Source organism: Sturnira hondurensis, unplaced genomic scaffold (assembly GCF_014824575.4).
Source record: "Sturnira hondurensis isolate 20B ecotype Veracruz unplaced genomic scaffold, ASM1482457v3 Scaffold0007865, whole genome shotgun sequence".
Taxonomy (NCBI): Eukaryota; Metazoa; Chordata; class Mammalia; order Chiroptera; family Phyllostomidae; genus Sturnira; species Sturnira hondurensis.
In genome coordinates, this window is record NW_028080496.1 from 11,168,068 (window position 1) to 11,194,912 (window position 26,845).

A 26,845-nucleotide genomic window follows, 5' to 3' on the forward strand; every position below is an offset into this window, starting at 1 on the left:
GGCGGGGCGTGGAGCGGTCTGGGAGCTACCTGTGGATATTCACGGAGTGAAACGCAATCAGTGCATGTGACTGGGGGTCAGCGGCACCCGTTGTCTGAACCGTCAAAAGCACTCTCTGAAATGAACCTAATTCTCTGAGCTTCATCATCATCATTTCTTCGTCTTCCATTCAAGTGAGTGCGGCCACTTAGTGAGACACGATTTAATCGTTTAAGGCAGAAGCGCAGAATTCCATAGAGAAATGACATGTCAGACGGGCTCCTGTCACTGAGCGTAATTTTGAAACTTTTCAGAGTCCTCATCAAGGGTGTGTTCGTAGAAAACCTCCCGACATTTGAACCTCACCCAGGCCTGTGATGTAGATACTATTATTCCCATCAGTCATGCGCAGAAAGACTGGGAGACGTCCCGTGCCCAGGCCAGAAAGTGGCCCAGGGGGAACTCAGTCCCCACCTCCAGGGCGCTCTGCTCCAGCCTCACCTAAGGTCTTAATCTCGTGTCCCAACGACGACTCTAATGTGGTGACCCGGTCGTCCCTCATCACTCACCTTCCCACAGCCACTTCCTCTTCCTGGTCAAGGTGATCTGAGTGTGGTTCCGGTCTGACCTTCATTGCTAATCTTCGCCCCTAGCCTTTGCCCCGCAGGCTCTGGTGAATTCCGCCCCAGACCTCTTTGAACTTGCCCCAGCCTCATCGTTCAGGTTCCTGAGAAGCAGAGACTGGAAGATGGGATTCCACGGAAGGGAGTGGGTGGACTCAGGTGTGCCAGGCTGAGCTCCAGAGAAAGCTGAGACGTGTGGGAACTTCAGTGGCTGTGGCCCCAGGGCACACTGGCATGTACACAAGAGCCCTTGAAAGGCCGGCGCAGCTCAGCATCTGACCCTTCTCACGGCATTTCCAAACCAAGACGCTGGCTAGCGATTCTCTGTTCCTTGGGTTTTGCAAGATGTTGTATAAGAGGAAGAAAGAACAGACATGTGCCTATGAGTTCAAGACTTGAGTTTTTCATTTCAGTCCATTGAAGAGATAGCAATCTAGCTCGCCCTGAGCGCGGCAACCCTGGATTCTGCTGCTTCCAAGGTTCTGGGTCCTCCAGAATCATGGCCCATTTACACTTCCTCCAAGGCCCTCTACCAGTCACCTCGGAGCTGGGATGTTCCCAGAAGGAATGTGGACCAGTTCTTTAAGACTGTGGTTGGAGCCAATGCTGGCAGTGGGCAGGAAAGAAGAGGGGGCATGAGACACCTGCTTCCATGACAACCTACTATGTGCCCAGCTGTGCCAGGAAGGTTCACTCCCATCCAGTGCTGCCCACACACAAGGTTTCCCAGGTAGTCACTGGTGGAGCCATGCCTGTCTACCTGGACATTCATGTTCTTCTCACCAAAGCATTGGTTTTTCGGCCCCGGGAAGTTCTGCTTGTTGGCTTCCTATCCTATTTACCTGGTGTTTTAAGTCATATTTTCTTTGATTACTATAAAGATTACATTTCTTTTGTTTATTGGTTTATATATTTGTCTATAGGAATGGCCCTTTCAGGCCTTTTGCCTATTTTTTTAGTGTGGTGATTTTCATAGTTCTTAGTGATTTATAAGCACTCTTTATATATTAAGGCTACAACATAGTATAGAGCCCTGTTTGAGATCATGTAACTACAGGGGGTTGAGAAGTTACAGATGTCTGAGAAGGTGCTGGCCTGTGATTTGGACTATTTTAACACAAAATACTATTTTCTAATTTTTCCCCCCTTGGAAAAAGGACTTTTTAACATATAGAGAATTCAATGATAACTGCTTACTGATTAGCAACATATAGTTAGGAAAATTGTTTGATATATGAAATAAGTGGTGAAGCCCATGCCTATTAGCCCTTTACTCCTGTGAGTGGGCCTTGGAAAGAAAGAAATGAAGTAGTGAATGAAGACATCACCATCCAGCTCTGGCTGGTGTGGCTCTGTGGACTGAGTGCCAGCCTGTGAGCCAAAGGGTCGTAGGTTCGATTCCCAGTCGGGGCACATGCCTGGGTTGTGGGCCAGATCCCCAGTAGGAGGCATGCGAGAGGCAACCACACATCGATGTTTCTCTCCCCCTCTTTCTCCCTTCCTTCCTCTTAAAAATAAAAAAATAAAAGACAACACCACCCAGTAATGGGACCAAAGCCCTCCTCAGAGAGGGGATGGCTCATTTGGGGTAAAGAGGGTGGGGGTGGTCGGGAAACAGAGCCATTATAAGGTCTAAGTCTTCGTACTACACTGAACGCATCTCCTTCGCAGTGTACTTATCTGATCACTGCTGTGCACTGGTGAGAGCCACCCGGAAACCCAGCGTGCTGTGGAGCACGGTTTGCCCCCAGTTCCATCCCTAACTTGCCCCCCAGAGGACAGAGGGAAGTGACGCTGAGAGAAGACGCACCTTTCCCTGGCCCAGAAAGGGCCCCGAAGAGGAAAACAGATGACTAACAGACGATTCGGGTTTTTAAAAAACACAGACATAAACCACGTTCAGTGTGATGAGGATGAGTACTGTTTGAGCTAGCATATCATTCAGAGGCCTGAGTTCCTTAATAAACCCCAGGTCGTATCTGAGATTTTGAAGTATTTTACTCCACCGGTTCTCAGAACCCCCCTGGGGACACGAGAGCGCTGCCACTCTCCCTGGACGCTAGTTTGTGTGTGCTGCATTGTTCCAATCCCAAGGGCAGCAGTGACAGGGCACCAAGCCACCCTGACTAGTGGGACCCATCCGACCCTCTGCATTGACTGCTTTGGCAGGGCGGCAGGCAGGCCTCCTTCCTCCTGGGTTCCAGATTGCCAGGGTCGGAGGTCACCTCGGTTATCGAGGGCCACTGCCAGAGAGTTCTCACTGTTCTTTTCCTGCCTCCCTCCCTCAGCGCTGATGGGACCAGTGCTGACTCCATCTTGTGCTCGAGGAGGAAGCGCTAATGCTGGGATGTGCTGAGCGTGCAGCCCAGAGGAGGGCACCATCCTCGCCACCTGCCTACGCTTGTTTCTGCAAAGAGGGCCTCAGGGGCGACAGCGCTCCCCAGGGTACAGCTTGCATGAACCACCCCCCTCCAGAAAGCAATGCAGGTACGTGTCGGCTCTGTGACAACGTCGAAGACTGTGTCCCGGTCCCTCACATTCCAACAAGTCACAGAGAGTAAGAGCCAGCAGCTACCAGAGGTGTCTATTTCATTCCTGTCTTAACCAGCCACAGGCCCCGATTCCAACCACGCCCACGGATGGGCACCAGCCTGTTCAGGACTTAATTCGGGGCTGGCTCTAAACAGCATCCCCTATATCAAACCCACAGAATGGAAGGAAAAAAAATTTTTAAATGGCTTTTCTGGTAATGACCTAGTATCCAGACTATTTAAAAAACTCATATGATTCAACACGAAAAGACAGACAACCCAGTTTTCAGATGGGCAAAGAGACTTGCATAGACATTCCCCCAAAGAAGACTTCGGATGATAAAAGATTCTCAGCATCATTAGTCACCAGGGAAATGCAGACCCAACCCCCAGAGAGACACCACCTCACACCAGCAGGACTGGCCACAGAAAATGCAAATAAAACAAGTGCCGACCAGGATGTCGTCAAACTACTGTATATTTCAGACTATGAGACACACTTTTCTTTTTCTTCCCCCCTCCTAAATTTGGGAGGAGTAATGGTTGTTAATGCCGCTGTTGAGTTCTGTTTATATTTACACTGGTGAAATATGATGTTATTTATGTTATTAAATATTTTACCACATTTTTTGCTTCCAAGTTTTTTTCCTATTTTCCTCTAAAACCTACGTGCGTCTCATGGTCCGAAAAATACGGACCATCCACTGCTGGTAAGAATGTCCAATGAGGCAGCTGCTGTGGAAAACAGTTCCACAAGTTTCCCAGAAAGTTAAACGTAGAATTACCACGTGGCTCAGCCATTCTCCTCGCAGGGACACACTTGAGAGAATGGGAGACATGTCCCAGGGACACCTGTGTGGACAGATGTTCAAAGCAGCGTCGCTCATTAACAGCTGCGACGGAGAAGCACCCCAGACATCAGCCGCTGGTGGGTGGAAGAGTAAATGAATGGGGTTCAGAGCACAAAGGAACCCTGGAAACATTATGCCAAGCCTAAGAAGCCAGAGACAAAAGCCCGCATACTGCCTGATTCCATTCACATAAAATGCCCAGAAGAGGCAAATCCACAGAGAAAAGACAATAGTAGATCAGGACCTCCAGGGGCTGGGAGGGGCTGCAGAGTGAGGGGTGACTGCTTCATGGGTTCGAGGGGACACTTCTGGAGTGATGAGAAAGTTCTGGAATGAGACAGCGGTGACGGTCGTACAACCTGGTGAGTGTACCTTAAAATGATGAAAAGGGTGAGGCTTCTACTAGGCGAATTTTACCTCCATTCAAAAACAAAACAAAACATAACCGACCGCAGACATCAGAGTGAAATTCAAGTCCTAGAGGGTGGCGAAAGGGCTGAAATGCGAACGTCACGGAGTCCCCGGGCGCCTCTGACCTTGTCTGTCCGGGGGGCGCACCTGGGACGGGATGTCTCGGATTTCCAAGGTCCACTCCCCCTCCGCCTTTTCTCCCCAGCAGTGCACGGTCATGAACTCCCAGTTTGAAAACCCTTCGTTGGAATGGTCCAGCAATCTGCAATGGGAGACTCGGCGTCAGAATGTGAAGGGGCCCGACAGGGTGGTGGCTGGGGGTGGCGGGCCAGTCCATGGAGGCTGTGCCCCGAGACCACTGGTCAAGCCAGGGGAACCTGGCCCTCGACTGAGGTGAAGGTGTGGGTAAGACGTTGACTGCTTTCACGCCCTCATTTACGACACAGCCCTGCAAGGCCATCTTCCCTCCATGATCTCATGGGGTCTCTAAACACTGAGGCACAGTCTTGACTGGTGTGGCTCAGCGTTGACTGACAAATGGAAAGGCCACCGGTTCGATTCCTGGTCAGGGCACAAGCCCAGGTTGTGGGCTGGGTCCCCAGTAGGGGGCACAAGAGAGGCAGCCACACATGGATGTTTCTCTCCCTTTCTCTCTCCCTTCCCCTCTCTCTAAAAATAAATAAATAAAACATTTAAAAAATATTGAGAGACAGACAGGCTTCCCAGGTGCCCTGTGTGAGACAGGGACTCTGCCATGGTGGTCGCCTACCTATTTTACGGAGAGGTCCTGGGTGCACTGATTGCCTGCACACTCACTGGAGGGCACAGTGACTCCTGCCCCTGATCTTCCCAGCACCAGCAGGCTACCAGCAAAGTCCCTCAATCTGCCAGGTTCCTTCAGGAGGCCTTCTGAGCCACACCCCAGGGGTCACACCCCAGGCACAACCCCCCAGAGCCCAGGACCCCGGTGCCCAAAGGCAGCGAAGCAGACAGAGGTTGGGCCGGGGAACTTCCCTTTCAGCCCCAAGGGGGTCTTTCCAAAATGCTGGTTCAGGAACAAACAGAAAGCTTCCCGCTTGTCTCCGAGCCAGCCCTGGTGTGCCGCTCCCCAGAAGGAAAAGCACACAAGGGCCCAAGCTCACGTGGGGAGAGGGCGGCCCCTTCCTCCCCTGGGCTTCACAGGCCTCAACAGCCCTATTTGGGGAGGTGCCCGAACAGGCCCAGGGGTTTCCCAGAGTGGGCGGAGGCACCCCTGGGTGCAATGTCGGGGGGGCTGGGAGGTCCCTCCCCTCAGCCAGCCTCCCCACCGGTTCTGATGAGCGTCCGGTGGTCCTCCCTGACTGGGCCTTCAGCTCTGGGCCATTTTCTCATGCGGGTTTGAGCAGAAACGAGGAGCTTCTCCCAGCCCAACCCGCCCTCCCTCCTTCCAACACAGGAGCGGGTTTCGGCGGGCGGGGGGGGCTCCAGTCTTCCCTCTTCAGAGGAAACAATTCCAGCTTCTCCTGTCTTACTCTTTCTTCTGAGTCTAACTTTCCTACTCTACTCTGGAACAATTTTGTTTTTAACATCAGGGCTCAGAAGAGCCCTTCATCAGCAATCCCAGATATCGATATTTTCTATGGCATAACATTCGATGCTCCTTTGGGGGTTCTCTGAACATCCAGTGGGGAAAATGTATATCAAGGGGCCCTTGTTTTCCCTGCAAGGGCAGTGAGGTCAGGGGGACACCCCGCACTTTTTTCCGCGAAACTGCAAAGGTCAAGGCTGATTTTCGCGCACGATGCCAAACAGAACCCAACGCACTAGGGACAGAACAGACCGTTTTTTAAGGGCTGGAGTACTTATGAATATACACTTGCTCTTGGTGGAAAAAAAAAAAAAACCCAAAACCTGGCAGGCTGAAAAAGCTGCCCCATTAAGCAAGAAGAGAAACCCGGCCGAAGGGAATGGATCCTGTAATCACAGAATCTATGCAAATTCCCAAGGCTCAGGTGACGGCCAAGTGGCCTCGGGGCAGGTTTAGAGTGGTTGGTGGCACAGGTTCAGCTACCTGGCAAATGGGTAGCGAAGAACCAGTGAACCCGGATGGCCTGCTGCTCTCTAAGAATCTGGGGGCTCAAACGCAGGGACTGAATAGAAGAATAATTCGAGGGAAAGGGCAGAGTGGAGGATGTTGGGGTGATGGAAAGTTCTGGAAGGTTCTGGAAGGTCAGACAGACGATGTAAGCAGGACGGGAAGGGCAACCAGCACCTGGGCCAAGGATGGTGCCCCGCATGTTCATGTACACGATCACCTTCGGTTCTTGTGTCTTTCCTGGTGGTGACTGAGGACTAAAATGACACTCCCAGAGGTGAGGGAGAAAGGGAGGAGAGGTGGCCGGCTCAGGGGAGTCCAGGGGAGCCCAGGGAAGGAGTCCCGGTGCCAGCAGGGGCGACTGGGCTCCGGTCATCGTTGCCTACAGGCAGGCCACCCCGCTACCTGCTCCCTGCCCCTCACCCGCTAGGCCAGCCCGGGCCTTACCTCTTTGCCAATAGCTGGGACTTGGTCCCCGAGGGAGAGATCAGGTGGATCTGTAGGTCCCCTCGGCGCGGGTGGGAGATGGAGATGCGGGCCACCACGTGCTCCAGGTAGCCCACGCGCTGGTCGGAGCGGTTGGCACAGGCGGTGGTCAGGGTGGTGATCCGCAGCGTCTGCATCAAAGGGATGCTCCTGGGAGGGGAGGGGGCAGTTCAGGAGGTGTGGCCTCTGGGTGCCGGGGGGGCGGGACCTAGGGTGAGCCTTGGCCCCTCCTCCTCACGCTGAGCTGTCCCAGTTTGAGTTACCTCGCAGGCCCAGAGGACATGTGTCGTTCTGGAATCGGCTCAGAGAGATTGAAAGGATGGCTCCTCCGTGGGCAGACTCAGCTAACATACCCAGGGATCGGCCCCCCCAAAGGCCTGGGCTCGGCAAGGCCTTCAAATCCCACAACTTCATGTCGAACACTGGCTTGAAAATCCAGGTCACGGTGCTGAGTAATATAATAACACAGCGAAGATTTTCTGAGCTGACCGCAGGCCGGGCACTGGACACTGGGTTCTGGTCTGAGAAGTTACAAGGATTAAGCCATTTAATCCAGAGAGGTCGAGGATCGGGCCCAAGGTCACGGCTACTGAGAAGCAGAGCTGGGGTTTCACACTCCACCTCTGGGCCTCGCTGGCCCACAGGGATGCTCGTGTGGGCCCACGCGTGTCTTCAAGTGCCCAGGAAAGAGGAGATGGCCAAGTGACCCGGGGCCAGAGCTGGCCTCTTGGGCTAAGTGCCCATGCTGAAGCCGTAATGACTGGACCAGAGTCCTGGAGAGGAACAGAAGCTGGTCGGCTTCCGGCTGTCCGCCTCAAGCCTGGGGTCCCTTCCCTCTCCTGCCCTCAGATGGGAACGCAGTTTCACCACGTGGGAGGGAATCTGAGGACAAACACCAGCCCCAGTCAGTCACCAGTCAGCTCCACCAGAATGTTCTAACACACGCCCAGAGGAGGCAGGCACAGGCTGCACCTGGATGCCGCTCCCGGGCCGTCCTGAGGGTATGGGGCCCCCGCGGCTGGGCCATGGACTTGTGAGATGGAAGAAGCTTCCTCTGGCCGCCCGGCGAGGCCCCCTGCTCGGCCAGCACTCGGCCTATCATGGGGAGCGCATTTCCCATTATGCCCGACTGTCCCCTTCGGAGGGAAGGCTCCAGGCCGAGGTCCAGTGTCTCTCAGGAATGACATCGCTTGGCCCTACCGTGCCCTGAGTCATACGAAACACCCCAAACAGTTACAGGCAGTGATGTAATTCCCTCGGAGACTGTAAAAATCTGAAAACATGATTTGCATGCATCATAAATTGATCTAGAGAGGAGGAGCTCTTTCATTGCCTGCTCCCAAATTTCACTGTCTGCTGTGCGGGTCAGCAGGCCGCCCCCATGGTGGCAGAGGTGGAGCCGAAGAGAAACTTCTGGAGAGTTCTGGAGGGTTCTAGTCCTGCCGGGGCCAGAGAGGCCCCTAGCTAAAGACTACCCCCCTAGCCCACACATTTAGAGTTTTCCTTAGATCAAATTACTTTTGATTATCAAACCATTGCACACCATTTTGGCTGAAAATAAATGTTAACTAAAAAAAAAAGAAGAAGCTTATTCAGTACATTAATACAGACAGTGCTGCCCAGGATCCAGTTCTAAGCTGTTTACCACACAATGTTTAGATTTATGGCATATATTTTTCTTCTCTGTGACAGGAGGGGCTGAGTTAGCTGGCTTTCGACATTCCTTACAACTTTAAGATTCAATTTCACGGGGAGGAAAAAGACAATAAAACATACAGTCAATTCTTATTATTCATGGCTCCGTGTCTACCAAGTCCCCTGCTCACTGAAATTTATTTGCACCCCCAAATCAATACTTGAGGAGAGCTGGTGATCACCTGTGGATGTCCACGGAGTAGAAAAACATTTGCATTGTCCAATCCACGTTTCCAGTTGAGGTGGAGCGTGGCCTCTCTGAGTCTTTAAATAAGTGCGCACTTTTGTGACCAATTTAGTGGCAGGTTCCTCACATTTTTTGTGCTGCTCGTTGGTGGTTTCGCCGTTCAAACTGAGGCCAAGCCTAGTGCTAACTTGCCTTCCTCTGTCCCCAAGGGCAAGAAGGCTGTGATGTGCCTTATGGAGAAAACCCGTGTGTGACAAGCTTCGTTCAGGCCTGAGTTAGAGAGCTCCTGACAGCGAGATCAATGTTACTGAATCAACAACATACGGCAGACAAGGTGTCTTTGAACAGAAGCGCGTGTCCTACAAGGTTCTGTATTGATCGGTGGACAAACGTGTGACCAGAGGCTCGCTACCAGGAACCTAACAAACCCCGTCACGCTCCCCCAAGCGATGACGCCGTCCTTGAGAATTCAGCCTTTGCGGTGACGTCACAGAACATAACTACCGGGAAACATGAGCGTCAGCTGTGTTATTCAGATTCCAGTCCTAATTTTAGAAGACAGTAGCGTTTACTATTTGGGGAAGATGAGTTAGCATCAAAAAGATGAGAGGGGAGGCAAGGGCTGCAGGAGAGAAGGCCACGCTCAGGGAATATCAGAAAGTAGGACAAATATCTCGGGCCCAGGTGTGGTCCCCCGCGGGGCAGGACTGCGGAGCACCCCACGCGTTTTCTCAGCAGGCCCTGCCATGCCCTGTGGAAGGAGGGCACCACAGAAGAAACCAGAAGCAAGAACCTCATACAGTCCTGCCTGGGTAGCTCAGTGGGTTAGAGCATCGCCTTGATAAGCCAAGGTTAAGGGTTTGATTCCCGTTCAGGGCACATACAGGAAACAACCAATGAATACACCAATATGTGGAACAACAAGTCAATGTTTCTCTCTCTCTCTCAAATCAATTTTTTTAAAAGCCCAGGAGGGAGGTTTTGGGTGGTGCGGGGGCCTGAACCTGTACCATCCAGAGACAGCCGGAAGGAGAGAGGGGCTTTTAGCTTCCCAATCAGATGTAAAACCAGGCTGCGTGCTGGAGTTAGGCCGACATGGGTCCCAGCAACACAGGACGAGGTGGCCACAGGGCCTCACCTGGTGGCCTAGCTAACCTGCTGCAGGTGAGCCCCCAGGGTCTGACCCCTTGGGTGCCGGCAGGTGGCCAAGGCTGGAGGCGCTTCCGGGTCACCAGGACCAAGGCGCTTTCTTGTTGTCGGCTCCCAGCTGGCCAGGGACAGCAGGGAAAGGAGGAAACATCTCCTGGGGACAGGCAGGCCACTCTACTTGGTCCAGTGCCGCCTGAGTTCCTGTGACGTGTTTCCTTTCAGAGGGACAATGCAAACTCTGGAGACAGGTGGTCTGCGGGGGCAGCTCAGCCCCACCACACCCCAGTCCCCGGCTGTTTCTTAATTCCTTTGTGCCTCAGTTTCTTCCTCTGTAAAAGGGGGATAATAATAGTGCCCCAAACTCATAGTCTTGTTGGGGGCTTTTAGTACGTGACCGATTACACATCAAGTGCTTGGAACGATGCAGGCGGCGCAGTAAGTGCCTGGTAACTGTTACCCATCATCCTTATCTGTGTATTTATAGAGTTGTTACGGAGTGAGTATCACATGGGTAATGAAATACCAGCGGAATAAGCAGTACGTGATTCACCCGTAGTTCATTCTTAAACACCTATAAATAGGTTGTCTGCTCCACAGAAAACCCTTATTCAAAGCAACACATCCTTAACAGTCAAAAGTTTTAGAATTGAAGTATCTGTCTGTGTGAGTGCTTTTCCAAACCTGCTAAAACTACAGATGAACAGGCAAATTTTTGTTGCTTTAAAAGTGGGTGTCTTGCCCTGGTTAGTATAGCTTAACATATTGATTGCATGCTGGCTTGTGAACCAAAAGGTTGCCAGTTCGATTCCTAATCAGGACACATGCCTGAGTTGTGGGCCAGGTCCCTGGTAGGGGGGCACATGAGAGGCAACCACACATCGATGTGTCTCTCCCTCTCTTTCTCCCTCCCTTCCTGTTTTTAAAGTGGGTGTCTTTCACCCTGGCTGGGTGGCTCGGTTGGTTGGAGCATCATCCCATACACGAGAAGGCTGTGGGTTCGATTCCCAGGTCAGGGCACACACCTAGGCTGCGGTTTGATCCTCCTTCAGGGCGCCTATGGGAGATAGTCGATCCATGTCTGTCTCTCACATCGATGTTTTTTGCTCTCCCCCTTCATCTCTAAAATCAATACACATATTCTTTTAAGAAAAGTTGGTGTTTTTCTAGTGCTGAGTGGAGAGCTGTAATATCATATGGAGTGGATATCATCGGCTGTGTCTCGGTGGCCTGGAATTTTAAAGGTACAAGGAAGTGTTGGCTAGAAAAATCCTAAGGATCAAATAAGAGAGTTTAATACCTGGGCCTACTTTTCATTTACAGAGATTATCCTAAGCTTGACTTTCTTTTTTTTATGCTTAGAAAGGTTATAAGCATATCAATTTTATCTCCCTCTCGCTCTCTGACACACACAGACTTTAAAATAATTTTCCACAGGCAGACAGCACCGGTCATGATCCTCTTTATCTTCCTTTAATTGAAGAGAAGTCCTGAGTTGAAGGAAAACCACTTGGGCCCAAGACTAGGCAGGCGTATCACTGACACATTTGTGAATGTCACAACTGAGACCCAGGTCCAACTTATACTGTCATCGGGTGTCATCTGCGAGGGCTCTAATGAATCATTCTCCTTCACCAAAGGACATGTTGAATTCAAGTGACTGTCCCCTCGCCCCTGCATATAGATTCTTATTTTTTTCTTATAGAGAGAGGAGAGGGGAGGGAGAAAGAGAAGGAGAGGTTGCCTCTTGTGCACCTCCTACCGGGGACCTGGTCCACAACCCAGGCCTGTGCGGCGACTGGGAATCGAACCAGCAACCTTTTGGTTTGCAGGACGATGCTCCAATCCACTGAGCCACTCCAGCCAGCGTGTCGCCCTTGGCGTGTAGACTCAGCACTCCCTGAAAGCTGCCTAGGATGAGCTTTGCTCCATGTGGGCATCAGAGAGGTGGTCCAGACACCAGGGCCTCTGTTCTGGGGGGCTCAGTCTGTTCTGGGGTAGGGGTGGGTGACAAGCTACAAAGAGATGGCTCAGTGACATTGGCCTTGGAGCAGGGGGCCCTGGGCCCTCTTGTTCCTTGGCAGCCCCACCTTTACTGCCCTTCCCTGCTCAACCTTCTCCTAGAAACTTCTCATTCTCCCTCCGAAGGGGATCCGAATCCCACTGTCCAGACTGGAATGGTCGACAGAGGGCTTGGGGTCTCCGTGGGGCCTTTCTTCAGGTTAAGAGGATCAACAATGGCTTCCTCCTGAGCAGGACCAGGAAACACATCTGGGGAGGGCCCAGCGAGAAGGACAGGGAACCACAAGCCTGTGCGAGCGAACTCGTTTCCATTTCTGAGCCAACCGGTCCCAGCAGCTTCGGCGCAGCGAGACAAGGACCCTGAGGAAGGAGCTTGGCCACCGGCACTCGGCGTGTTCAGCAGCCCTGGTTCGAATGACCAGGACAGGCCACTGGGCTGGAGCGTTTTGCTGGGAGGCGGAGCCCAAAAGTGTGACGGGAGGCATCTACCTTCCATCCGGTACCCCCCCTTGCTGTCTCTCCCCCTCTCCCTTCCCTTCCTCTGCCCCCTTCTCCCTGGAAGCTCCCTTGTCCTTAGAGACCTCTGAGTGTGCGATTAAGCAAGTGGTTTGAAACAGCAGGTGGGCCGACTATTCCAGAAAGAGTCTGAAACTGTGAAACAGGAAGATGGCTTTTCTTTGAACAAGAAGTCCACTTCTCCCCCCTCTCTGACCCTGCCGAGTCCTCTCTCTGCCCTGAAGAAGATAGGAACAGTGTCACACTGTGTGTGACTGCGGGGTTCCGGGGCCTGAGCTGTCTGACCTCGGGGTGCTTTCACTTTCAAAACAAAATAAAATAAAAATAAAAACAACCCTTCGCCACCCAGGCACCACTCTGCCATCTTAGAACTATTTCCTGCAGGAGAAAAAGGCTTCATTCAGGAGCTGCCTGGATGGGATGCGGGTAGGAAGGTCACGGCCATGGGGCCGACCCACCCACTCTGGGGGCTCAGTGCCACCTCTCCTTGACTTTGATATCCATGTGCCACGCATGTCCCAACAATAACAACAAAAAAGCTGAGCAAAGAGACCCCCCCCCACTTTCTTTTGTATTTGATCCTTCCCCAGAGAGAAGGATGCTTTACAATCTCAAGACTGGGCCCTGGCCTGACGGCTCAGTTGGTTGGAGCATCGTCCTGGGCACCAAGAGGTCACAGGTTCGATTCCCATTTGGGTGGCTTCAGGAGGCAATGGATTGATGTCTCCCTCTCACATCAACATTGCCCTCCCTCTCTTTCTCCTTCCCTTCCCCTCTCTCCAAAAATAAATAAGATATATAAGTCAAATCTTAAAAAAAAAAAGAAAGAGAGAAACGATTTCCCCCCCAGCTTCACAGACCCTAAGGAAAAGCGTGTGTCCCCTGCTGATGTGCACAAGAACGCAAGTGTGAACACCCACCCCGAAGTGCGGGACGGCGGAGTCCAGGCCACCCCGAGGTGCCTGCAGCTCCACTCGCTGCCGCAGCCAAGCCTCACCTGGGCCTCTTGTCGGTGACAGCGACACACGTGTGCTGGACGGGAACCGCTGTCCACTTCTTCGCGGCCAGGACCAGAGCCTCTGCGTCCACCAAGCCGAATCCGTACAGATGGCTAACTGGAAAGACCGGGCCATCAGACCAGGCTGCTCCCCGGGCCCCAGCGCGGGAGCAAGGCCCGCAGAGGGCACCAGACTGGTGACCTCCACGGCCCTGGGACAGACCACTGGTGTCCCTCAAGGGCTGGAAGGAGCCAAACCGCCTCCCGAGAGCCTCGGCCGGCGGGACAACCCTCCAAAGTCCCCGCTGCTCAACTCAATCTGAGCTACGCTCCTTCGGGTGCAGAGTGGGAGGCCTGGAAATTTCTGTTGGTGAGAAGACAGGTTTCTGTGCCTTAATTAAAGGGACACGTCGGCATCTGTGCTCCCTGGATCTTAAACCAGAGGGGGACAACCTGAGACCCCCCAACCCCAGTTGACCCATCACTACATCTCTTTGGCCATTTTCTTCCCCTGCTGAATTCCAGGGCATGCGGGGACACATGAGCACAGAGCACGGGTCCCTGTGAACTGGCCCGGCCCGGGGTTGAACTTGGCCAGTGCAAGAGAGTTTCAAAGTTTAATTTAAGAGGCAAGGTCGAGAACCAGATACAATCTATTTTCCTATTTAATTAGGCCAAATTGAAATGTAGGTCAGCTCTGGTTACAGCATACCCTGCCACCCACATTCCTACAAAACAAAGATACATTAGGCCTAATCAATGGCTCCCTTATTGAAAGGAATGTCTCCTGGAACTCTTGGTGACAATGCTTGACCTATATTTTACAGGTAGAAGCATCGGGGCTTGGTGTTGAAATAGCTGGATGTCAGAAAAGGGGGAGGGGAAGCTTTCCCTAACATACCGTGGCTGAATGCAAATCTTTTTCAAGTATCTCTGGTAAGAAGCCAGAGGAAAAAAAGCCAGTAGCATAGTCCTATAATTACCTGCCTGGGAGAGGCTCCAAATATGTGGGTTACGAGTCTTGACCATGGGTTGATTTCATGGTACCTGGGTCTGTTACAGGCTGTTCTGGGGGTAGAGACCTTAGGGTTCTAGGAGTTACTTTTATAACATGGGGGCTTGCTGAGAAAGTTTTATAGTTAGAAAGTAACTTCCATAACTAGCTCAGAAGTTTTACAGTTAGAAAGTAACTTCCATAGCTATCTCCATGTCCTCATTGTATAGATGAGGAAATTGAGGGCTAAGAATGCAAGTTGCTCTTCAGGGGCACACAAACAAACATTTTTTATCATAATAATTATGGATATGTTTTAATGTTCATTAGAAAAAATATGAGTACACATCAAGCCCGTGATTAACTAGATGTAATAAAGTTTCCTTTTAAAGTATGTTTCTTGATGTAGAAAAAAAAGAGGCAAGTTGATTTAAAGAAAACCAATAAGTCCATAGTGGTAGAATGGCACCTGGCTATGGCAACAGTCATGAACTTTAGGCAACCTTGAACCCTAGTGACCTTAGGTCTCTTCTATAACACCAGTTTGAGGTTCCAGGATACTTTTCTGAATTCGCCAGGCACACATACTTTCCATTCTTGTGACACACAGTTAGTGTTACCTGGGGATTCTTTCTGAGAATCTGGGTCACCCCTCCTACCGATTCCAGCAGGTGGCCCAGGGGGTCCACCAGGACAGGGCGACAGGCCCTCGGCCAGCACACTGGGAGCCCCGCACCTTTATGCCCGGCGCCGTTGGTTTTCCAGTCGTTCGCTTTCAGGTGCGCTGGCCTGCAGGTCTTCACCAGCAGGTGCTGCACATCCCTCCAGGTTAACTGGCTGCTGCAAAGACACAAGGAAAGACCGCTGTCACCAGTGCTGATGGCTGCACAGGCGCATTCAGAGCTGGGGGGTCAGGAGCCAGCCCGGAGCCTGGACTGGAGGCAGCCCCAGGGGCTCCATTCCCCAGGCAAGGGACTAGTTCACAACCTCTCTGTAAAGAACAGTGTCCAGCAAGTAAACCCTGAAATAACATAGCACAGTGGGCGACCTGAGATCCACAGTGTGCAAAGCCTGGCCTCGCTGTCCAGCTCTGCTCGAGTTTGCGCAGGGTGACACGGGGCATGTGGCAGTAGAGAGAGGGATGTCCTCACGTGGATGGCAAGTGTTGGTGGGATTCGTGAGGTGGCCGGGCACCATGCCCAAGCCCTCAGCTGCCTGGACCCTCCCACCCAGGTGGGCCCACCGCTTGCAGACCACAATTTGAGGTTTTAGTCATTCTGCATTTACAACACGTTCATTTTGGTGCAGAGGAGAGAGATTTCATTAAAAGAATGTGTGGCCGCTAATAAAAAGGCACAGGTCATTTTTCTACGAGTCTCACATACATTTTCCTGTCTTCTCTACACCCCCGACGTCAGGATTCAAGTTAGGATGACGCTCGGGTAACACCCTCTGTTCACAGGGTCAGGACCAGGATGTGGACAAATGCCAGGCGCTCCCTCGATGACGCGGCCTTTGCCCTTGCCCCCGACCGGTGCCTGTCCCCACCCAGTCATCACAATGGTCTTTGTTAAAAAACACACGTAACATAAATCTACCGTCTTAACTGAACTCACATTTGTACCACCGTCTCCACCATCCACCCACAGAACTTCTCATCTTCCCAAACTGAAACTCTCACACCGTCAACACCCCCTCCCCGCCCACCCCAGCCCCTGGCGACTGCCCTTCTAACCCTGTCTCTACGGAATCGATGTTTCCCGGTGTCTCATACGAGGGGAATCGCGTGTCCTTTTGTGACTGGCTTCTCTCCCTGGGCACCCTGTCCTCACGGTGCGTCCACATTGTCACTTGTGTCAGCATTTTATCCCTTTTTAAGGCTGGATGGTATTCCGCTGTGTGGCCAGGCCATGCTGTGCCCACCCATTCACCCGCTGATGCACGCAGGGGTGCCTTCCCCTTTTGGGCTGTTGGGGGTGATGCTGCCGTGAACACGGGCATGCAAATATCTCTTCAAGTTTCTGCCTTTACTCCTTTGAGGTCTCTCCTCACAAGGGGAGCTGCTGGATCTTATGGGAATTCGGAGTGATTTCTGAGGCCCCACCACACGGTTTTCCACAGTGGCAACGCCACTTTACATTCCCGCCCATCCTTCCCTCTTCGCCTGTCTTCCTAGGAGCAGGCACCTGTGGCTTGGGTCTTGGGCTCCTGGTCCTCCTGCTTGGGGTTCAGGGTCTTGGGCTCCTGGTCCTCCTGCTTGGGGTTCAGGGTCTTGGGCTCCTGGTCCTCCTGCTTGGGGTTCAGGGTCTTGGGCTCCTGGTCCTCCTGCTTGAGGTTCAGGGTCTCCAGGCTCTGGCTCCGCCTTCCCTGATTTTTCCATCATGTTCCTTCCACCAGGCCGGTTACTGGCCTCCTGGCTGCTGCACCCCAACCACGCCCACTGGTCCATTTTCCAAACCTTTGCTGGGCACAGGCTGACCCGCTCCCCTCCCCTGGCCCGCTGCTCCTCCTGGGGGCCCACGGTCAGCCTCACTGTCAGAGGAGGGCTCTGACGGCCCGAGTGGCCCTCGGCCTTGCATTCTGGCAAAGTGGGCACAGTCTCAGGAGTGCAGACAGAACAGACGTGGCTGTGCCCCTCGTGACCTGAGTGACCTATGGAGTGACCTCGCATGTCAGTGGGGCCGCCTCAAGGATGGCTGAAGCTGGGCCTGGAAGTCTGGTACAACACGCCAGGGAATGCGTCCAGAAAAGAGAGAATGTCCAAACCCATCTCAGACTGAGGAAATCCATTTTACTTTTGACTCTGGCAATAACATCCCAGATAGAGTTTGTCAGGAAAACAGGTCTAAGAAATAACACGTTGGAAATATTTTTCAGTAAAGAAGGGATCGATGGGAAGCCCTGGACCGACCTGAGCAGGACAATTCTCACACAGGAAGGTCGGTCTCTCTTCATTCTTGTTCCTTCCCGCTCACAGGCCCTCCCTGGGCCCTGGGCCCTGGGCCCTGGGCCCTCTCTCCCCGGGACAGTCTGGTTCTCCCTGCTTCCCTCTGCGGCAGGAGTGAGCACAGGCAAGCTGCCCAGCTGGTCGGCAGGCCTGCTGTCCAGACGCCTGAGCTTCCCCGGGTCTCCAAATCGCAACCCAGGCGGCGGGCCCCTGGTGAAAACCTTTTCCTTCCTCCACCGGCCCTGTCTGTCTGTGCCCAAGCTCTCAGGTGCGGCAGTTCTCCGTGAAGTTCCCTGGAGTGTCTCCCCGAAAACTTCTGAGGATGAGCGAGACTGACGAGAGACACGATGGGCGTGTCCCTGGGGCCGCCCATGGGCCAAGTTAATGGAAAAATCTGGCACAAAACAGGGTTTGTTTTGTACCTCGTCCTGATGAACAGAATCCCTCGCATGTTTCCAATCAGGAATGGAAGAAAGCGTAAAATAATGAACTGCGAAGTGCGTGGGAGCGACTTTCCACACCAGTAACTAATTATTTAGAGTTTTATACGAAAGAGCCTCGGGACACAGCCGCTAACGCGTTGGCCTGAAACACTCGATGATTTCACCGCTCCTTTGTTAAACGGGTAGCGTGCGCCTTGCCTGCTCTTTGGCCTGGTGCGTGTCGGCACGCAAACAGACATAATTACAAGGATTTGAGCAATCTGAACATGATTTTTGACTCATTTAAAATCCCATCCAGAACAAATGACTACTTCACATAGCTGGGAGGTTTGGGGCGCTTTTGATGTATAAAGAAAAATTTGCTTTTGATGCCCCAGCTTGCTTTTGCTGTACGTACTAATAACTATATATACTTGTAACTATAGCCTTTTTGTATCGCCTCATGACAGATAAAGCATCACCCTTGCATTGTTGGTTTATGAACTAACGTTCAGAAAGGCTGGCTGCAGCAGCCGAAGCGGTGATTTTGCTGTGTGATGCCGAGGGGCCGGGAGGCTTGGGGTATGGCCCACCTCGTGGTCCCACAGGGTCTTGAAAAAGGAAAAAGGGAAGGAACACTTCATGCCCCTTAGGGATGGCCTTGGAAAAGAAATCTGACACCTGCTTCAACACAGATGAGTCTCGAGGACGTTGGGCTGTGTGAAAGAAGCCAGACACACCCTGGCTGGTGTGGCTCAGTGGATTGAGCACAGGCCTGTGAACCAAAGGGTCACCGGTTCGATCCCCAGTCAGAGCACAGACCTGAGTTGAGGGCCAGGTCCCCAGCAGGGGGCGCACGAGAGGCAACCACACATTGATGTTTCTCTCCCTCTCTGTCTCTCTTCCTTTCCCTCTAAAAATAAATAAAATCTTTTTTTAAAAAAGACATATTGATAATTATCTTTAAAAAAATGAAAAAGAAGCCAGCCACAAAAAGACAAATACTGTGTGATTCCACTCTTATTCGAGATCTACAGTCATCAAAGTTGAAGAGACATAACAACAAAATGATGGTTGTTAGGGGCCTGGAGGAGTGGGAATAGGGGGTTATGGGCTCAGTTTTGTACCCTCCCATTCATATGTTGAAGCCCTAACCCCCAATGCCTTGGAATGTGACAGTATCTGGAGACAGGTCTCGGCAGGGGAATTAGGTGGGATCACCCGGGGGAACCCCGATGATCCAGGACCTGGATGCCCACAGACGGGAGCCCAGGTAGGCAACAGGGAGACACAGCCATTTACACCCCAAAGAGAGAGGCCTCAGGAGCAAGCCACCCTGCCAACACCTCGGGCTTCAGCTTCTGGCCTCCAGCGAGGGAGAAACAGATTTCTGGCCCCCCACAGTCTGTGGTGTCTGGTGAGCACCACCCAGGCTGGTGAGGACGGGGGGCTGTTCAGTGGGTTTGGGGTTCCAGGCCGGGACGATGAGACAGTCGGGAGGTGGCCGGCAGGTGATAGCGACTCAACAGCATGAATGGACTTCGTGACCCAGGGTGCACTTACGGAAGGTTAACATGGGCCCGTGTACGTGAGGGGCACGTTCCTGCGCCACCACACACACTCGATAAAGACATGAAGAAAAGGAAGGGAAAGCAAGTGGGCACTTACTTTGCTTCTAACGCCAAGGCGATGACCCCCGCCACCATGGGGGCTGAGACCGAGGTCCCCGTGTGACCGTCGGTGCAATGGTGACGCAGGTCCGTGGTGAACTGGGGGGAAAGCAGAGGGGGGACAGGAGGTGAGCTCAGGTCTCAGGAGAAGTCAGAGGACACTTAGGAGCCTGGTCCTGGGAACCTGGGTCCCAGGGAGGGGACAGGCACGACTCGGACACATCTCAGCCACCAAGGCGCTCGCTGTGTCCAGGGTCCCCTCCCAAACTGCTTGGCTCTCATGTGTGATAAAGGCACCCATTACAAGAACAAGCTAATCGCGGGGCGGGGACAAGGCGGGGGACAAAGCTGAGGGAAGACGAGGTGCAGGCAGAGACACAAAGGTGGGACAAAATGGAACAAAGGGGGCCCTCCCTGCAGTGTGTCCGTGGCAAGACCACCGGCCAGCGTCCACTGCAACAGCCCCCAAGTCACCACGAGACTTCAGAGCAGCTGGAGACAAGTAGACGTGCCCAGGTGGCCCAGAACGCATTTCTGTCTTTAGCCAAAGGTCCCAGATCATTCTGCCCCCAGGATGTCCTCCTCAGAGAGCGGACACTGTCCCCAAGCACCGAGTTCCAACGACAGCAGCAGGGAGCCCTGGAGCGCTCCTGAGCTCAGAGGGCCCACAGGGTGAGGCCGTGAAACGGACCACCCTCTGTGGGAAGGCGGGGCTGGCTGTGCCGACCCAGGGGCCGACTCTGGACTGCACGGCTGCACGGCCTGATGTGTGCCCTGCCTTTCACCCGACGTGGCGAGCAGTCGCCCCCCAATCAGCACGTGGAGCTACAGCTGTGCAGCACCTACTACGCTAGACAGTGTTTTGCTCCCTAGCACTCTCCCCCCGTGCATTTTGCAGATGGAATTAAGGTTGCTAACCAGCCTCACTGAAATCGGGGAGAGTGCCATGGGTCATCCAGTGGGTCCAAGGTAATCACAGGGCCTTCTGAAATGAAACGAGGCAGGAAGTCCGTCCAAGAGATGAGGCATAAGAGGGACCTGACCTATCACGGCTGGCTTTGAAGAGGGAGTTGGGGACACAAGCCCAGGGGTGTGGGTGGCCTGCACAAGCTGAGAACAGCCCTGGCGGACAGCCCACAAGGACACGCATCTCCATCCTATAACCACAAGTAAACTTCATTCTGCTGGCAACCTGAATGAGCAAGGAACGGATTCTTCCCTGGAGCCTCCTGAACAGAAGGTGGCCCAGCTGACACCTGCGTCCAGGTGTCTTTGAGGAGGGCGGCTGAGAAGAGAGACGGGCGAGGATGCACCACCCCTGACCCCGGCATCTCTATCCGTGAGTGGGCCCAGTGACATGTCCTTCCCTGGCCTGCGTGAAAGTCACAGCGGGCACCTGGCACGGACTCGCCCCTCTCCTGAGACCGAGCCCCGTGCATGGAGCACGCCTCGTGCTCAGGGAGTGTGTGCAAAGCCCAGGAGTGAGCCAGGGATGCTCATTTCAGACGTTGCGCCTTTTGTCAAGACATCGGGTCCCCGCACCGGGTGATGCTTCCCTCCAGGAGAACGCTGCTCTGTACTCACTGAACAGAGCGAAGGGCAAGTCCCAAGTGACAGCGTCCCAAGGGAGGCCTCGACTTCCCTCAGACACCTGCCGGAAGGCTGTCAACCATCCGCAAGGGCTGCCGATCCCCTTGCCGGATCCCTAAGGGGACTCAGAGCGGGAGATGAGGACCCAGAGGAGCTGAACCCGGAAGGGCCGTCCGTGTTCCCGGAAGAAAGTCTCAGGGCCGAAAGTGCAACACAGTACATTTGCTTTTGTGACCTCGTCCACGCTACCCCCTTCCACACATAGGTTGGCATTTTATGGCTAAGGCGTGTGCACCCACCCGTGCACACGTACAAGCACGCACATGCAGCTTGATTAATGAAGCCGATAACGCTGCAGGCCCTGCTCCCAGGGATGGGAAGAACTGGCCTCTCAGCACGAATGAAGCCCCCAGTACAAAGTGTCCAATGACCGTCTCCACCTCGCTCCCCTCCAGCCAGGGGTTTTCGGGACAGGCGACTGTTTTTACGAGACTCCAGCCAGCCCGTGTTCCAGTGAGTGCAATTCCTAAATGAACAGGACACCATTCAGCATCTCGGCCGCCCGTCCCAGGGGCGCGTGCTCCAGTGGAAAAGAAAAATAACTTAAATTAGTACCTTCGCTCACTGGCCCGGGGCCCTCTGCCAGGCTGGCGGCCGAACGATCGGGGCTGACCTTTCCGCCGGCGTGGAGTGCGCGGCGGGCAACAGGGAGCCTGTATATTCTGCCACCGAGGAAGGCAAAAAATAACCCAGAAATAACCCATTTCTAAAGAGGCAGCCAAGCAGCAGGAGAAGTGAGAAGACGCCAGTGAGCTTTAAAACGAAGCCGTGTCTGCCTGCTTCTGTGGTCCTGGGTTTCAAACGTCTAAAGCCCAACGTAATGACTGCACATTTGAACTGTGCATTACGTTCCATGTCACACCCACCCCTCGTCCTTCTCTGAACGTCAGAGAGGGAAAAAACACAAAGTCCATGTATATACCAAACAGAAACAGTTGCTTTGTCCAAGACAAAACGCCCTATGTCCATCGAAGTGAGCTGAGCGGGCAGAAACCTCTGCTCCTCTGTGTCTAGAAAAAGTCCTTTTGTTGGGGAGGAATGCCCAGAGGAACGCTTGGGTTTCTACGCTCTTTCAGGACGAAGCTGGAGCTTTCTCTTACTCTTACTTTCAACTCTGCACGTTGAAACTGAGCCGGGCACTTGGATCCCCAGTGCTGTGACCACAGAATGTGAGGCAGCCAAAAGGAGACTCGTGGCAAGAAGGCACCCCGTTCTTAAAGGGTATTTTTAGACCTCTAGAGCCAGGCAGGGTTTTAATTGGCATTCTGTGCAAAAATTAGCAAGGCAGGGTCTGAGGGAGGTCGCCACAGGACTAGGGTTATTACCCAGAGGCACAGCTGGTTCACGGGAGGGTGAGGCGTCCCTGGGGGCCAGACACACACTGGCCCAGATCTGGCTCATCACTCCGTTAAGCGGGAAGGGAACGTGTCCCTACACCGCCCACTGTCCGGTGCGTCGGGGGCACTCACGATTTTCCGATCGTAGAAGGCCCCGCTGCTGTAGGTGGTGGCCAGGGTGGAGGCGCACTCCTCCAGGTACCACGGCTTCTGGCCGCTCTCGGTGGTGCTGCTCACGGAGATGGTGTAGATGCTGTTGGTGTAGCCGTCGCAGGAGCAGTGATCGCCCTCCCTGCCGCCGTTCCCGGAGGCCCAGACGAAAATGGAGCCCAAGCCCTGCCGGCCCTGTGCAGGAGAGAACACTGCCAGGCGTCAGCGGGCAGCCCGGACTTGGCGGGGTGGAACTTGCCCGCGGGGTGGAGGCCACAGGGCGGGATTTTTGCAGAGCGCTTCTAACAGTGGAGAAACTAGAAGCTTCACCTAGAAACTAGAAACAACTTAGAACTTCAGACTCACAGGACTGTCCCGAGGACAAGACCCAGAGGGACCCCTGTGTTCTCCTGGGAACAGCCAAGGGCCCTCGTACGTGCTGTCCTGATTCAGAGCTCTGCCTAGGATTTCCTTTATATGAGACTGATGTCAAAAAGACCAAACAATGCCATAGGTAATGCTGAGAGGAAAGATGATGGCTGAATTTATACCGTGACTTTTTCTTTAAAAAAAAATATTTTATTTTTAGAGAGAGAGGGGAAAGGAGGAAGAAAGAGAGGGAGGGAACCACCAATATGTGGTGGCCTCTTGCATGCCCCCTACTGGGGACCTGGCCCACGATCCAGGCATGTGCCCTGACTGGGGATCGAACCGGTGACCCCTGGGTTCCCAGGCCAGTGCTCCATCCACTGAGCCACGCCAGCCAGGATTGTAACATTACTTTTCCTAGATTGAAAGACCTGGTCCTCTGGGGAGGGGGGTGTGTTTCTCAAAAACCCAGCTGAGGAAGCACCCTGCTTTTTTTCACTGCTCTTAGAGAGAGAAGACAAGGCTGTGAGAGAGAAGCCTCAATTGGTGGCCTCCTGCATGCACCCAGACCAAGCCCAGATGGAGGAACAAACCCACAACCTAGGCATGTGCCCTGACTGAAAATCGAAGCCACAACCTTTCGGTTATAGAGGACACTCCAAGCGAGCCACAGTGGCCAGGGCGAGAAGCCCTCTTCTTGGAGAACGAGCTGCATTTCACAACAGGGGCGCGGCCCTGATCTCTGGGATGCCAGGTGGTGAGTGCCCACGGCGGCACTTGAGCATGCACGGAAGTGGTCAGGCCCTCCATGCCAGCCAAGGCCAGTGGCTTCCCTTGCGTGCAAAGCTCATTTTTAAGAACGTCCCCATGAAAGCGAGTCTTTGAAAGACAGTGGTGGGCCCAGGTGGGTGCCCGTTCCATCCCACACCCACAGAGTTAATGATTAGTGCCCAAATCAAGGGGTCACCCCGGCCACAGGCTCCCGCTGAAGTTGAGTTCACCCAAGACCCACTCAGTTCAAGTGGCTGGACCGACTGGTGGGTGCAGCCAACTCCGGAGCGTGCGGCCAACACCCGTCTGCGCATGGAACAAGCCCTGCAGGGCTGGTGACTCCGGCGCCCTTGCCAACGACCCTCCTTCCCAAACACGCAGCAGGAAATTGATACTTACGCCCGGCAACTGGCCAATTTAAAGGAAACTGTCAACAACATTCTGTAATGCCTCCGGAGTCCATGGGGAGCCCTGCTGCTGACGGGACGCGTCACGCTGTCCCTTAGCACGCAAGGCCACCCTGGGCTGAGAGGACCCGCCCGCTTTGGGAGCTCCACACGGCTCCCCTTTGCAGAACAAGTGACCACAGTTTTCCGCCCTTCTGTGCCTATTTGTTGTGATCTGACATTTCCTCCGGCCCCCGCGGAGCCCACAGGAAGGTTCCTCGTGCTTGCCCAGTCCCGCTGCGCACGGGCCCTGCTGTCCCCATCGCCAGCGAGGACCTGACCTAACTACAAGCCCAGCGCGCCACAGACAGAAAGGTTAGTCACAGTTAGCAAAAAAGATCAACAACGCCCTGGAAGAAAGGCCCCAGTTGCTAAGGAAATGGGTGTGTCTGGGTATTTAACTACCTTCTGATTAAAGAGAGTAATCCGAAGCTCAAAGTCACTAAAATCCAAATGAAAAGGTATTTAACCCATCAGAGCCTGTCTTTCTTCCATGACAATTGTCTCTAAGACACTGTCACCCCCAAGTCCCCACCCCACTTCAAACTACTTATAGAAGGCTGTCACTTTGCAGAATGGGGTATGCAAGCTGATTGCCCGGCAGCACAGAGAACAGACTCAAATAACACCCTCGTTCTTTTTTTCTTTTTTAAATCCTCACCTGAGGATATGTCCATTGGCTTTTAGAGAGAGAGAAAGGGAGAGAGAGAAACATTGATGTGGGAGAGAAACATCGATTGGTTTGCCTCCTGTATGCACCTTGACCAGGGACCGAACCCACAACCTAGATATGTGCCCTGACTGGGGATCGAACCCGCAACCTTCTGATGTAAGGACGACGCTCCAGCCACCTGAGCCACCCAGCCAGAGCAGCACCCCAGTTGTTGAGCATGCATAGGAATTGCTGGGGCTCTCATTCTTGGTGGGTCTGAAATTCTGCATTTCTATCGAGCTCCCAGGGGATGCTGGGGCTGCTGCTTCTGGACCCCACTCTGCATATCCAGGTTCTAAAATGCCAAAGGCCACCGCGGTGCCCATCTTCCCTTCTGGTTGATACTTGAAGGGTCGCTGTTTCCGAGATTCCTAAAGACCAACGTGAAACAGATCCTTCGGCCAAATTATGGCTCTGCAGTCTCCGGCCGCCAAAGGACACCACGTCCCTGAGATGAAGTCAAGTGTTCTAGAAAAAGACTACAGGTGACAAATGGGTCGTTGCGAAGAAAAACCAGATGGAAGGAGGGGCTTTGGGTAGAGATCATCGAATTTCCAGGAGGATTTTTCCGCAACAACTTCTGACAGCTGTGATGGAAGGCTTCCTATGTGACATACTTGACTTCAGGATAACTCAAAAAAGAAAAGAGGAAAAAAAAAAAGAAAAGAGGAGAGGAGAAGGGAGAAGATGGGAGGGGAGGGGAGGGGAGGGGAGGGGCAAAGGGGGGTGAGAGGAGGAAAGGAAAGGAAAAGAGAAGAAAGGAAAGAAAAGGAAAAAGAAGAAAAGAACCTCAGTAATTAAAAAAAAAAGTGACAAGAATGACAGGGAGCCGCAGGGTCCCCTCTGCAACTTCCTCTGTCCCCTGACAGCTTGACGAAGCTGGTGTTGCTCAGAATTCTGAGTGCAAAGAGCCCCTCGCCGCACCCTCGACTTCCCAAAGCCCCGTCTACACAAAGCTAGTGAGGCCGATCATCACCTCTCCCCGACTGGACATGGGGGTGGGGTGGGGAGGGAGACCTGTCCTGAGCCCTCAAGTCTCGTGACATCCTTTCGTATTAGCGACAGACATGCACGATCAACACCATCTGGAGCAACGACTTCCACGCGGAAAACAGAATCTCTAATTCACAGCTGCAGTTAGCCCCATTTGCGGGAGGTTGCGCTTGTCATCAAGCATGAGATCCCAGTGATGTAGTGGGTGGCGGGAGCCAAGGCTGGGGAAGATGCGACGTGTGGGTTTGGCAGCCCCTGGGGGGCAGCAGCTGACTTGGTGATGCTTGATCCTACAGCGTCCCAGGGCCACCCGGAGGTGAAGGACGCAGGGGTGAGGCCTGAGCCTGGAAGGGTGGGGGTGTCACTAGGTTGGGGCCATTCTGAGAGCTAAGTGCTCAACCTTTGTACCAGGAAATGAATACAAAATGACCAAACTCAGTACACCCAGAAAAGCAGTCAAATCGTACCATTTAGAAAACAGAAATCATAAATAGATTTTTAAAACATTGCTCCTCTGTCCTGACTGATGTGGCTCAGTGGGTTGGGCATCGTCCCGCAAAGCTAAAGGTCGCAGGTTCGATTCCCAGTCAGGGCAAGTGCCTCGGTTGTGGGCCAGGTCCCCAGTAGGGGGCGTGCTAGAGACAACTGATTGACGTTTCTCTCACACATCGATGTTTCTATCTCTTTCTCCCTCCCTTCCTTCCCTCTAAAAATAAATAAATGAATAAAATCTTAAAAGATTTCTCCCGGGCAGGGCAGGACTGGAGGACAGGCAGGGGAGAGAAAGGCAGCCTTCAATCTAATGCCCTCGTACTATTTGGTTTATTCATTAACTCTACATTAGCCACATTTTAATCATGTTGCAT

General features: G+C 53.2%; 1 protein-coding gene across 3 annotated transcripts in view; it reads right to left on the reverse strand.

The window, feature by feature from the left end:
• PCSK6 (proprotein convertase subtilisin/kexin type 6) overlaps positions 1–26,845 on the reverse strand; it is a 131,965-nt gene that overhangs the window by 30,583 nt on the left and 74,537 nt on the right. For all 3 annotated transcript variants that reach the window (XM_037053753.1, XM_037053751.1, XM_037053752.1), the window contains exons 8-13: positions 22,671–22,883; positions 19,550–19,650; positions 15,249–15,352; positions 13,519–13,636; positions 6,917–7,105; positions 4,521–4,657 (exon numbers count right to left, since the gene is read on the reverse strand). In XM_037053753.1, coding sequence (XP_036909648.1) covers positions 4,521–4,657; positions 6,917–7,105; positions 13,519–13,636; positions 15,249–15,352; positions 19,550–19,650; positions 22,671–22,883 — 862 coding nt within the window. The remainder of the gene's footprint in view (positions 1–4,520; positions 4,658–6,916; positions 7,106–13,518; positions 13,637–15,248; positions 15,353–19,549; positions 19,651–22,670; positions 22,884–26,845) is intronic.